This window comes from Nicotiana tabacum, chromosome 15 (assembly GCF_000715075.1).
Source record: "Nicotiana tabacum cultivar K326 chromosome 15, ASM71507v2, whole genome shotgun sequence".
In the NCBI taxonomy this organism is placed as follows: Eukaryota; Viridiplantae; Streptophyta; class Magnoliopsida; order Solanales; family Solanaceae; genus Nicotiana; species Nicotiana tabacum.
Genome location: NC_134094.1, coordinates 11,854,411 through 11,866,915, shown reverse-complemented (window position 1 = coordinate 11,866,915; position 12,505 = coordinate 11,854,411). Strand labels below are relative to the sequence as shown.

Here is a 12,505-nt window from a genome sequence, read left to right as displayed (position 1 = left end):
ATTGCAGGATCTAGCATAAATGAGATCAACAAGGTTAAGCAACAACTAGCAGAGGAGTTTGAAATGAAAGACTTAGGACCAGCTAAGCAAATGTTTGGGATGAGGATTAGCAGAAACAAGTCTGAAGGAACCTTAAAGTTGTCTCAAAAAAGTACATACAGAAGGTACTAAGCAGGTTCAATATTCATGATGCAAAGACCAGAAGCACTCCACTCGGAAGCCATCTTAATCTGTCAAAGGACCAATCACCTAAGACAGATTATGAAAGGAAGTACATGTCCAAAGTTCCATATGCTTCAGCAATTGGAAGTTTGATGTACGCTATGGTTTGTACTAGACCTGACATAGCCCATGCAGTTGGAGTTGTTAGTAGATACATGTCAGATCCAGGAAAGGAACATTGGGAAAGTGTAAAATGGATATTACGATATCTCAAAGGTACCTCAGGTATGGCATTTTTTTTTAAAAAGAGCAATATTATCTTACAAGGTTTGCTGATGCAAATTTAGGCGGCGATCTGGATAGTCGAAAAAGTACCACAGGTTATGTGTTCACTTTGGGTGGTATTGCTGTTAGCTGGATGTCCAGACTTCAGAAAAGGGTTGCTCTATCTACCACTGAAGCAGAGTACATGGCAATCTCAGAAGCTGAAAAGGAGATGATTTGGCTCAAGAACTTTCTTAAAGAGCTAGGTAAAGATCAGGACAATTGTGAGCTTTTCAGTGATAGCCATAGTGCAATTCATCTTGCCAAGAATCCAGTGTTTCATGAAGATCAAAGCAAATCCAGTTGAGGTATCATAATATTCGAGAGTTGATAAGTTGTCACGACCCAAACCGATGAGCCGCGACGGGCACCCGGTACCTTACTCAACCGAGTACCGACATAACGTATCTTTCGTATCATACTATCATAGGTAATTGAGCTAGAGAGACTGTCGTGAGATAAGTAGAATAAAACATGAGGAAATACTCAATATAGGGTGACCCAACTTGATATACCGACTTATACATATGACGTACTGGCATATAAGGCCATACCAGTATCCGCATACATGACATATGTCTACAAGCCTCTAAGAGTACATAAATATCATAAAGGTCGGGACAGAGCCCCACCATACCAAACAATACATATTTAAATCATACTGACCAAATATGCAACTCCAGAGCAAGTAGAGTGCACAAACACCTTCTGTTGAGCTGATAGCCTACTAGGAGAACTCTCAACCTGTCTATTGGGACCTGCGGGCATGAAACACAGTGTCCCCAGGCAAAGGAACGTCAACAAAAATAATTTACCGAGTATGTAAGGAATAAAAATCAGTAAATAATAGAAATGAGAGAAACATGGAGTAAAGAACTCAACTTGTAATTCTGAATAGCTCTGTGAATCATGAAAATTTATAATGCCATGCATGTGCGTATAAATGCCATACCATGCATAGGTATATGTGTACATAACATCATCAAGCCTCTGAGGGCATCCCATCATATCATCTCGGCCAGTGTGGGCAAAATCATCTACGTATACCAGCTCATCAGGTGGTGGTGCGTATATAACGCCTTAACCTTTTCCCATATCCTATATACATATAATATACGCGTATATAACGCCTTCTGGTCATGGGTCAATGTATATGTATAAATGCATAAAATGCATAAGAAATACGTTAATAAGATTTCTCGAATATCATAAAATTAATATGCCTTTCGGACAAACTTTATCAAATATGTATTTTTCTGAGACCCATGAGTAGAGGATATAATAATAATTCACATAGGGAATCAAGAATATAGAAACCCCTAGTATTTCTATGAATAGAGTCATTTATGAAAGTTGCGTATTTTGCTCGTTTCGTTTGTATCATTTGGATCATGCCAAAAAGAAAAAAATGATAGCCTTAATATACCTTAACTCCGTTGAGTCCTTAATACCTTCCAAGAATTTTTTCAAACAACTCAATTCAATCTACCACATCATAAGGAGATTCAAAATCAGTGCTGAATAAAGGCTAAGTCCGCAACTTAAACTAGTAGCTCGTTTACGTAAATTTGGGCAGCATCTCCCCTGTAACTAGGCCCTACTCCAATACCATATACTAACAACAACAAGAACACAACAATAACAACATGTAAGTATCATTTTTCAACCTTATCTCCATCACAATATACCACAAAATAGCCCACACACCCTAATCACTTCATACATAAAACGACAACCAAAGTAGTGTCAAACAACAAAAATAATGTAACGATGAATGACCAGCCCACCATTCTGTCATTATGTGGTGTTTCTCCACACCATTTATCCTCCAAAACTCCATTAAACAGTAGAAAAATATAAAGCCCAAAGGCAACACGAAACAACCCATAAAACAGTCCACTACAAGTCAAATAACTCGAACTCACGACTTCCGATCACCGTACAGTGAGTTCTAACTATTAGGAAATGAATTTATCAACATTCCTTGATATTTAAACACTTAAATATAGAAAGTACAAGTTTTCTTAACTATGAAGTACCTTCCAAAACTCAAACCACAAAGAAAAAAAGAGGCGATATAGCGATACTTACATCGTAGGGATCGTTTTAATGTTATCGCTTCTTGATTCCATGCCCGGGATGATAATATTATTTGAAGCTCTTATAGAGGCTTAAGAGTAAATTTAGGGGTGTTATTTGGGCGAGCTCTCTGAAAAATTGTAGAAAGAGACGAGATGGGATGTAAATATCCCAATTGTTTTAAAAGTCATAAAGGTGCTACATGGCACCCTATGATTGGCCCTTCTTCCAATTCTTATAACCTTTTATCCAGGTATCGTATGAATGAACGGTTAAGTGCGTTAGAAACTACATTCCAAGACCTTCAATTTGATATATAATATGTCCCAAAAAGACCTCATATAGCACGCGAAATATATTTCTCAAAAAGCTCTGTTACATGGCAAATCTTTAGTCGGTGTTTCCGCAACTTTAATCTAATTTTTCTCAAACTTCATATTTTCTATCCAAACATCATATATAGCCATATTATGATTTTAAAATTATTTAAATAATGATTAACAAGTCTCATATTTATTACGTCACCTTGGGACGCACATGGTGTAACATAAGTGAAGGAACTCTTTCCATGCATAAGATACTAGGATCAAAGAACCCGTCAGACATATTGACTAAAATTGTCGGTGTTGATAAATTGAGGTTGTGCACTGCCTCAGTTAGCCTTCAAGATTGATAATGCGAAGGCGCCACCAGAAAATAGCAAATCTTTAAAAAAAAAAAAATCTTTCTTGATGTATACGGGTTTGAGGGGGAGATTGATGAGACAAACCCATGTGAGAAAAATGAAAAAGTCAAAGAAAAAAGAAAGAAAGGAAAGATAGAAAGAGACGGGAGTCGGGAAAGGCAGGCTGCAAAATGTGAAAGAACAAATTCGGCGCAGTTTGCGGTGTCGTCCTGCCACATGTTCATATTTTGCTGAAGAATTCAACTGATTCCTCTGCCAATAAATAGGCATCCCCTCCTCATTTGTATCCCATCCCTCACAATATTCTTCTTTCTTTCTCAATATTAATAAAGAGTTATTCTTTATGTGGTTGTGGAGTAGGCAAAAATTGTCGAACCACGTAAATCTTATCTTGTCTTGTTTTGAGAGTTTTTATTAATTTTCTCTTGAAATTATTATATCCTTCATTTAGTCTATACGCTTCCCAACAATACATCCTACCAAACGACCATTTAGACACAAAGCACCTAATATAATCACCAAGGCAGAAACAACGCTGATAACATAGCTTTGAAGACGAGCAAAAATGGCATTTGGCACCCCGCATTTTCAATTCACATTACTACTTATATATAACCATGGCCTATAGTTGACTTCTTTGAAGATTTAATAGGTGTTTGGATTGGCTTTTATGCTGCTCGAATCAGCTTTTAAGCCGTTTTTAGTTATTTTTAGTGTTTGGCAAAGTTATAAAGTGCTTAAAATAATTAAAACTCGCTTAAAACAAGCAAAAATAATAAATTGGACAACCCAACTTATTGCTTTCTGGCTTAAAAGCTATTTCTGCTAAAAAGTCACCTTTTAAGCCAATTCAAATGGGCTCTTAATAAGCCGACAATTTGCAATAAGCAATGAGATAGGCTAACATCGTGATCTCTCGAACAACATGCAAGGTGAAACAATATTAAAAATTTATTAATGGCCATTTAAAAGCTTTGAATTCAAAAATCAGATTTTGTGAAATTTTTATATGTTTAAATTAGGTATCCTTATAAATGATTGAGAATATACTTTAGAGTTTATATCTCATTTTTAGATAATTTGGTGAAGATTCGAGTTAGTTTTGGTTGGAATTTTATATTGAAACTCAAAGAAGAAGAAGACTTAAAATAAATTGTATGTCGAGTGCACAAACAACTCATAAAATATATACAACTAACATGATTATATATTAATTGTATGCAAATTGTAGCTTTTTGACCAAATTCTGTAAAAATATTTTATATACAAGTTGTATATAAGTTGTATGTAAATGGTAGCTTTTGATCGGATTCTGCACGACAAAAACTTATATTGAAGTTGTATATAAATTGTAGCTTTTGGCCGAATTTATTTATAGTTTGTTAATTTTTAGTTACTTTCTCTAAATAAAAAACTTAGCTAAAACAATAAGTTTAAAATTCTGTACATATACGAAAAATCCCTAATTATGAATAAGAAATGGACCTCATTTCTTAACAGACTAAAATTCCTAATTCTACTGACCCAATCCCTAGTGTCAAACAGCAGAGTTCCGTCAACTTTACTATGGAAATGCAGAGTAAAATCATGGCGAGAGGAGATGGAGACCGACTGAGTGATTTGCCCGACGCAATTCTACTTCACATTCTCTCTATGTTGTGGAATCCTAAAGAAGTTGTGAGAAGCAGCGTATTATCTAAAAGATGGCAGTTTCTTTGGAAGTCCGTCCCAATATCACTCGATTTCGAAACCTCCTTTGGTTACAGCGAAAAGGGAATTCGTGATTTCGTGGGTTCCGTCAATAGAGAGCTTCATTATTGGAGATCTTTCGAGAAAATCCGAAAGTTCAGGGTTAGTCTCTATACGTACAAGAAGAGTTATATTAAAGATATCGATTTGTGGATACATTTTGCAACTAAAGTTGCTAATGTTGAAGATTTTACACTTGAAATTCGCTTTGGTGGTGACTTGTATGAGTTTCCTCAATTTGCATACAAGAACACATCGCTGAGGAATTTGGATTTAAGAGGCTGCAATTTGAGCCCTCCTGGCAGTGTTAACTGGAGTAGGCTCGTTTCTCTTTCACTTGGGGACCTTGAATTGACAGATGGTATAATGGGAGAAGTATTATCTGGTTGCCCTAACTTGGAGTGCTTGGAACTGGATAGTGTTTCGGGCATTCATCGTTTGGAAATCAGCTCTGTGAAGCTAAGAGAATTGAGCATACGAGAGTACCTAAATGAGCTTGAAATACTAGCCCCGTATATTCAAACTTTACAGATTTTAGGGATCTGCCCGGATATAAACTTGCAGCAGAGAAACGCGGCTTCACTTGTCACTGCAGTACTTTATTTAACTGCTCATTTTGAAGATGGAGAAGACGACTTGGAGGAGGAGTGTAGCTATTTCAAGGAACTTCTTCACAGTGTTGCTCATGTCGAGAATCTTGAATTGGGTCCCTGGTGCATCCAGGTTTATTCAATACTCTTCCCTATACAAAGTTCAGCATCTTGCAATTAAATCATCACTTTAGTAATTAATAGAGCCACTACTTAGGATTTTCTGATAACTACAAAAAAAAAAAAAAAAAAAAAAAGAGTAATCCCACAAGTGGGTTGGAGGGTCTGTGTACGCAGACCTTGGCCCTACCTTGTGCAGGTAGAGAGGTTGTTTCCAATAGGCTCTCGGCTCAGGCGATAATCTGATAACTAAGTTGATAAATACTAAAGAATTACATTCTCATGGCCAATGTGGTTGGACAGTGCACAGTGGCAGTAATTGAAACAAGACCTTTTGAACAAAATTCTAGATGATGAATTATGAGAATAAAGAGTTTGTTATGACAGAAGATGGAAACTCTGGGTTGATTTATTTTGATCATAGTCTTTAAGTCATGTGAAGGGTTTTTTCCAAATGTTTAAAAGTACATCTTTGGATTTCCAAACCACCCTTGAACACTTTAATGTGGCAAAATGTAGTCTAATAGTCCAAGTTATTTTACGAATTATTCAGCAATTTTCATGTCATTTATTAAGTATGTCGCCTTTCCTTGTTTTGACATACTCTGGTTATCTATTTGGTTTATAAGTGCTTGTCCATACTGGAGCTGAAAGGGTGGCAATCTCAACCATCGAGCCGGAAATCCTTAAAACTTAACGTAGCCTTAGATCAGATGGACTTCCCTGGAATTTGCAGCTTTCTCCAGAGTTCAGCGGATCTTGAGACATTGGTGGTTGACTGGTACAGTCACGAACCAAGAGTAAGTTTCCTTTATGCCTTCATTTCTGTTACTTCAACAACAACAACAAAAAACCCAGTGTTTCTGTATAGGAGGAGGACTCCTACTTAAGTACTTCACGAAAAAAATCATAAAACTTTTTTTTTATAATGTAAGCAACCTTGTGTATATTTCATAGATAATGATAAAAAGTTACAAAGAGGGACTTGACTGCTTGTCTCTTCCAGAAAAGGTAAGAATTGAACCGGTTCAATCCTCAAGTAAATAGAATATTGAGAAGGGTTAATCTTTGACAAAAATGTAGGAGATAAGCCTCTAACATGTAACCATGACGAGTGTTTTTGTATAGGAGGAGGACTCCTACTTACGACGTGAAACATAAATAGCCTAAGTAGTTGATGAGCTTTACAACAATAGCTTGTAACTTGTGGAGACTTGCTCCCCTGTGCATTGTTTCCATAAGAACTAAAAAAGAGAATAAGTGAGGAGCATTCTCAAGTAACATGTGAGTTCACAAAAAGAACTAACTGGGAAGTTCATCTCGTTGCATTATTGGAGGTAAGCTTTGGGCTTTCCTTCGAATTCAGAAGGAAGGGAGCTTCCAGTTGTCATCCTTTAAGTGCCCTCTAGCTTCTCTTGGTAGTGAGTTAAAGCTGAAAAACTCCTTATTTGCGTCCAATAGGTGATTGTATCCATCTAAACGATCAGCCACACCATTGGATGCTCTGTAAAAGTGTGTCATCTTGACATCTTCACTTTGAAACAACTCTTTAACCTCCTCAATAATAGGTCCGTAGTGCCAAGAAAGTCTTGTAACTCCCTTGACAACATTCACAATAAGTAAAGAGTCGGCTTCCACCCAAATTTTCCACCTTATGCTAGGAGTTAAAGGATCAGATTAAGCTTTGAAACATTTTTGTTCTTTAAAAATTCATCACCTTTTATTTTTTCCAAAATCAACTCCTGGCTTTCTACTTCCTCTAAGGAGAATAACTGATTTATATAGCGGATTTTTTCCTGCAGGACCTACTGTCAGAGTACACAAATGAGGTTGAACAGAGCAGGAGGTTTGAGACACATAATTTCAACTGTTCATCGCTACATCTGAAGACCATCAAGTTCATTAACTTTGATGGACCACTAAGTGGAAATAAATCTGTATTGCCATTTGTAAAATATTTGCTCAAGAATGCAATTGTGCTAGAGAAGTTCGTCATTACTTGCAGATTCATCAGGAGTGATGTGTCTCGGGATTATGTTAAAATGAAACAGGAGTTCCTAAGCTTTCCAAGATCCTCTCCGCACGCTTCAATTGTCTTTTCTTATCGATAATCTTATGCCCCTCTCTTTTGTATTAATTACAGCATATGTAACAGCCTTTTGCTTTATGTTTGAAACTGGTTTGTAGCTGATAGACAAGGTTAGGATTCTACTTATCAGTATCCAAGTAGTTCTTATCATGTCTAAGCACAATGTGTTTATTGACTTTATTCTCTGATCATGTAAGAAAGCTTCTTCTAAGGTTGAAAGTCATTTTGCAAAAATAGTATCTCAGTATTCATTACGAGTTGATATGATTGTTTCTGTTGGCATATGTTATATGACTAATATTTCAAGGTAAGATGAGGTGAATGCCAAGAATTCCATCCACATGAAGATCTTCCATTGGCAAAAACTTATAGAATAGACACTGCTAACTCTTAAGTACTACTGATATACTTTTTTTATACAGGCATCAGGCGTGGTTTATCTGCTCCCTGTTAACCTTACTGGTACCTCATGGTCAGCCCCATGTGCAGAACTTGAGTGATTTTCTCCTATGTCATAAATGTACCAATATACTGGCAATATTGCCTATAATTGATATCTTTTCTCATGAATTTCCCTTTGGGATGGCTTTTTGTCGTCAAATATATAAAGCTAGAGCAGGTTTTTTTTTTCTATTCATGATGTTGGTAAAAAGTAACTTTTCAATTTTGTGCGGTAATATGAAGTCGCAGGGAGGAATCTTTGATGGATTTATTTCATCGTTAATTTTCAGTTATTTGCTTGTTTCACCTTTGACCAATTTCAGAGACGTGACATCTCCTATAGTCTACTGTATGTGATCTGGAGATTAAATGCTGCGTCACTTTCTTTTTTTGATGATGGTCGTGTCCAGACCAGCTTGCACACACCTTGACTATCACCAAGTACTTGCTACCTCCCATCATCATAGGTACCAGGTAACTCAGCTGCCAAGGCTAATGTTGTGTCTCTTAATTTAAAAGATTACTGCAAGTTTACTTAGGTCAGAGATTTCCTGTTTGGTACATTAATAAGAACCTTCGTAACTTGGGACTATCTGAAATCTCTGGTCTCCATCTTCAAAGGAACTATTGCCTATTGGTGTTGTGGAGTCTGCCGAAACTAATCATTGCATCGATTCGTTGAACCCGTGCTTGAAGCATTTCTCTGATTGGCTACTGGATGTCATTGCCACTGGAGTTTTGGATGCATTTTTCCCTGCAGCAACACATGAATACGCTCCCCTAGTTGAAGAGGAGTGGAAGATCCTGCTATACAGAAAACATTCCAGAGAAGAAATGAGCTTCATTTCCTTCCAGATGCAGCAGATTACTTCTTGAGCAAGGTACTTTTCGGAGTCTTGTTGAATCAAGCTGTCCAGTATAGTTTTTAGAGTAATGTAGTTACATAAAAACATTTTGGCACTTGTTACCATTATCAAAAAATAAAAATAAAAATTTGGCACTAATATCTCAAAGTATATGGGCGACGAGTTGTTTCATTTATCTAGTTGATCTGAGTGGTGGATCATATGTCGTCGATGCGTATTTAGCCCTGCTCGCCTGGTAACATAGTGTTCTCATGCATCAGCTATATACTGTTACAAATCGTTATCGACTTTCTCCTTAATGTTTCTACTTATTCATTTATTCTCTTGTAAGTGTGCCATGTCAGGATCAATTTTGGCTTTGTCCAGTTACTAGCAAAGGCAGTTGCTACCTGAAGGTCATTTCTTTTACCAAGTAATATATAATCTGGATCCTTTCTTGTGAAGTATTACATGTGAATATGAAACCAATTCTACTTCGTTTTCTTGATTACACCTGCTATAACAGATTCTGAATTTGATTAATGCTAACATTCATGAAGATAGACAATGGATACTGAATTGGCTTGTTTTCTGGCTTCATTGGTTGTTGAGGTATCAAGCAATGAGTGTGAGCCTTCAGATCGAGATATACTGTATGTTGAAGGGGATGGTTTGGCTTTTATGGAGTTCTCCTCGGATGATTGTTGCCTAATGGCTGAAACCTATGGAGACAATCTGGATGCCCCCGCACCACCTCTGACTAGGTAACCATTATCTTCTGACTAGGATAGTTACATACTTACATTCATTGGCGTTAAGTGTTATTAAAGTATCTTTTTAGTTTTAGCTGTTGAGAATTCTGTAGAGGTACCACCTCATGATGATTAAAATGGATCTTCAAAATCTGTAAGTCGTTAACTACTACTATACCAGTATTTTACTGATGCAACTCCAAATGACACAATTAACAGGCATATTTTCTCCAGAACTAAGGGTGTCAACATTGGCAGTTGAGATGGCCTGGGAAATAGCTGCAGAACCCGAGGTGCTCCTTTTCGTTTCCAGTGCGGACTCACAATAGTAACCAGTTGCCCGCTATGAAGCTTTAAGACCTCTATACTTCTCTCACAGCTAGAAAGCTATTTGTGTGGCAAGCTGGGCAAGAGATCGAGTGACAGTTGATGAGGCATTCAGGTATACAAAAGGATCATACTTATATCATCCTTTTGTATTATATGCAGAAAATTTGAAGTTTATGGGTTCTAAACTTGTTGTCGAACACATAACTCGTTATAGTTATTGGGTTTACAATTGAATATTTACACATATTTAATAAACCTACAAAAAATATAGGGTCTAAGCAAAAGCTACTAGGTTCGTCCGAACCCGTAATTTATACTCTCCTTCCGCCCCTGCTTTGTACTGTTATATTCCTTTGCTGTAATTTTCCTATTTAAAGACTAAAAAATGTGTTCTCAAGATGAGCATGCATGTCAACAAGAGAATTAAAGCATTAGGCTACTGGAAAGAGGGGAAACCAAAAAGCTCAAATCGATTATCCACTGCAACAATAGATGACTAATAATTCAAAACCCTAAATCCAACCTAGTCCGTTTAATAATCCTCCTGCCAAGATCTCCCATCAAGGATCTCAGATCCTAGATGGGAGTCTTGGCATGAGGGTTTTTAGCGGCTAGATCTATTTTTTTTTTTTTGGTATATTTTATGTTATTTCCTGTTTTTCATTTTTATATTTTGTGTTTATTGTCGATTACTGTTCTATTTTTTTATTTTTTATTTTTATTTTACTGTCTGATATTCTATTTAAATCGATTAATTAAACAAACTTAATTAAGATAAAGTAAAAACAGTGTTAGATTACTTTATGTTTTCTTTTTTGCTTTCTGTTTTTATTTTTATTTCATCTTTATTAGTTTTGAGTTTATTTTTAGTATTACTGCTTTGTTGTTTATTGTGTTAAATTAATTGCCGTTATTTTTTAAAATTTATTTTTACTGTTGTTTGGTTTGGTTAAGAACTGGGCCTCACTGAAGTGGCCCGTTCTACTTGGCTCATAAATTGGGCATGACTGAATAGACATGCCCATAGCTTTGTAAAAAGCTTAAGAGTCCAAAGTCCTTAGGCCCAGAGTTACCTGATTCAGGCCCAGAACCAATTTGGTATTGAGGAAATTCCAAGACCCTTAAGGGTCAGTTTTGGAATCTCAATTCTGAAAATTATTCAGAAAATACGAGAAACTTCTAGAATAGGGACAATTGTCCCAATGTTGAGTAGGAAAATAGGGATAAGATCCAGAAATTGGACACTTGTCCATTTTTTGAGATAAGGAAGGTACTAGAAATTGGACAGCTGCCCATTTCTGTTAAGAAAGATGTCATTTCCCTAATTTATGGGAATTCTGGCATATTCTTTTGTACCCTAATTCTCATCCCTTTTCACTCCTTTACTCTATAAATACACTCTTCCCTTTTCATTGTAAGGGCAGACACATTATAGACACCTGAAGACACACAATATACACACTGAAATAGCTACACACCTACACATACAAAAACACACAGAAATCTCTGCACTACCTTAAGGTTTCCTCTTCATTTCCAAAAGAAAAACTAAAAACTCCTGAAAATCAATCTTGATTTTTCAGAGACAAAAATATACAATCCTTTCCTGTTTTCTTTTTAAAATCCGGTTGTTCTTCCTACCTTACTGGGTTTCATTGCTGCTGCTTTAATTCAAGCTTTCAGAGACTTATTTTCTTACTTATTTGTTTTTGCTGCTTTCAAGGTACTTCCTTAAACAATGTAAATGTTTAAATCTTGTTGTATCATGACTATGATTCTACTGGTTATCAAAAATCTGTGTTCTGTTTGAATATTGCATAAAGTTGTTTGGTTGATAGTGGTTAGTTATTTATACTGCTTGAGTCATTTAAGTCATGGTAACTTTTATGTTAAAATGTTCTTAAAACTGTAAAAAACCTGTTTAAAGCTTTATATATATTCACAAAATCTGTATGTGCGTGTGTAATAGTAGAAGCAAAAATAACACACACACACACACACACACACACATATTTTTTAGAAAATTTATTAAAGTAGTAATAGATAGATTTGTTATCACTAATGTAATAATTTAACTTTTATATTATATTATCATGTACAATGTGCTGGTTTAATTAGTAGTTTTACCATTTCATTTAAAACAATCAAATATAGTAAATCTGATTCCATTAGTTCTAAGTCATAAAAAAAACTAGGTTTTGCAAGCAAACTTAATAGCAATCATGGTACATTTTCAGGCCCAAATCAATTGGGTATACGAGATTGTACTCTGAAATTTTGACTAATAAATAAAATTGATAATTCAAGTAAAGGCAGTGATTTTTTGTTGTTTTAAATAC

The 12,505-nt window shown here is 35.9% G+C and overlaps 1 protein-coding gene across 7 annotated transcripts; it reads left to right on the top strand.

Annotated features, from left to right (window-relative positions):
• Positions 1 to 4,707: 4,707 nt before the first annotated feature.
• Positions 4,708 to 10,450, top strand: LOC107770156 (F-box protein At5g03100-like). Of its 7 annotated transcripts, none has more exons than XM_075230557.1 (7): positions 4,708 to 5,722; positions 6,339 to 6,509; positions 7,512 to 8,713; positions 8,861 to 9,120; positions 9,450 to 9,517; positions 9,697 to 9,848; positions 10,056 to 10,450. In XM_075230557.1, the coding sequence occupies exons 1-3, from the start codon at positions 4,817 to 4,819 to the stop codon at positions 7,818 to 7,820; spliced, it is 1,386 nt and encodes a 461-aa protein (XP_075086658.1). In that variant the 5' UTR covers positions 4,708 to 4,816; the 3' UTR covers positions 7,821 to 8,713; positions 8,861 to 9,120; positions 9,450 to 9,517; positions 9,697 to 9,848; positions 10,056 to 10,450. The 7 variants fall into 7 exon arrangements, with proteins under 7 accessions (XP_075086658.1, XP_016444917.1, XP_075086659.1 ...); XM_016589431.2 differs by having other exon boundaries at positions 9,437 to 9,517; XM_075230558.1 differs by lacking the exon at positions 9,450 to 9,517.
• The last annotated feature ends 2,055 nt before the right edge of the window (positions 10,451 to 12,505 follow it).

Coding starts and splice junctions, on each gene's coding strand:
- LOC107770156 (XM_075230558.1), top strand. CDS start 4,817: ATGGAAATGCAGAGTAAAATCATGGCGAGAGGAGATGGAGACCGACTG. Junction 5,723..6,338: donor TGGGTCCCTGGTGCATCCAG/GTTTATTCAATA, acceptor TTGGTTTATAAG/TGCTTGTCCATACTGGAGCT. Junction 6,510..7,511: donor GGTACAGTCACGAACCAAGA/GTAAGTTTCCTT, acceptor TTTTTCCTGCAG/GACCTACTGTCAGAGTACAC.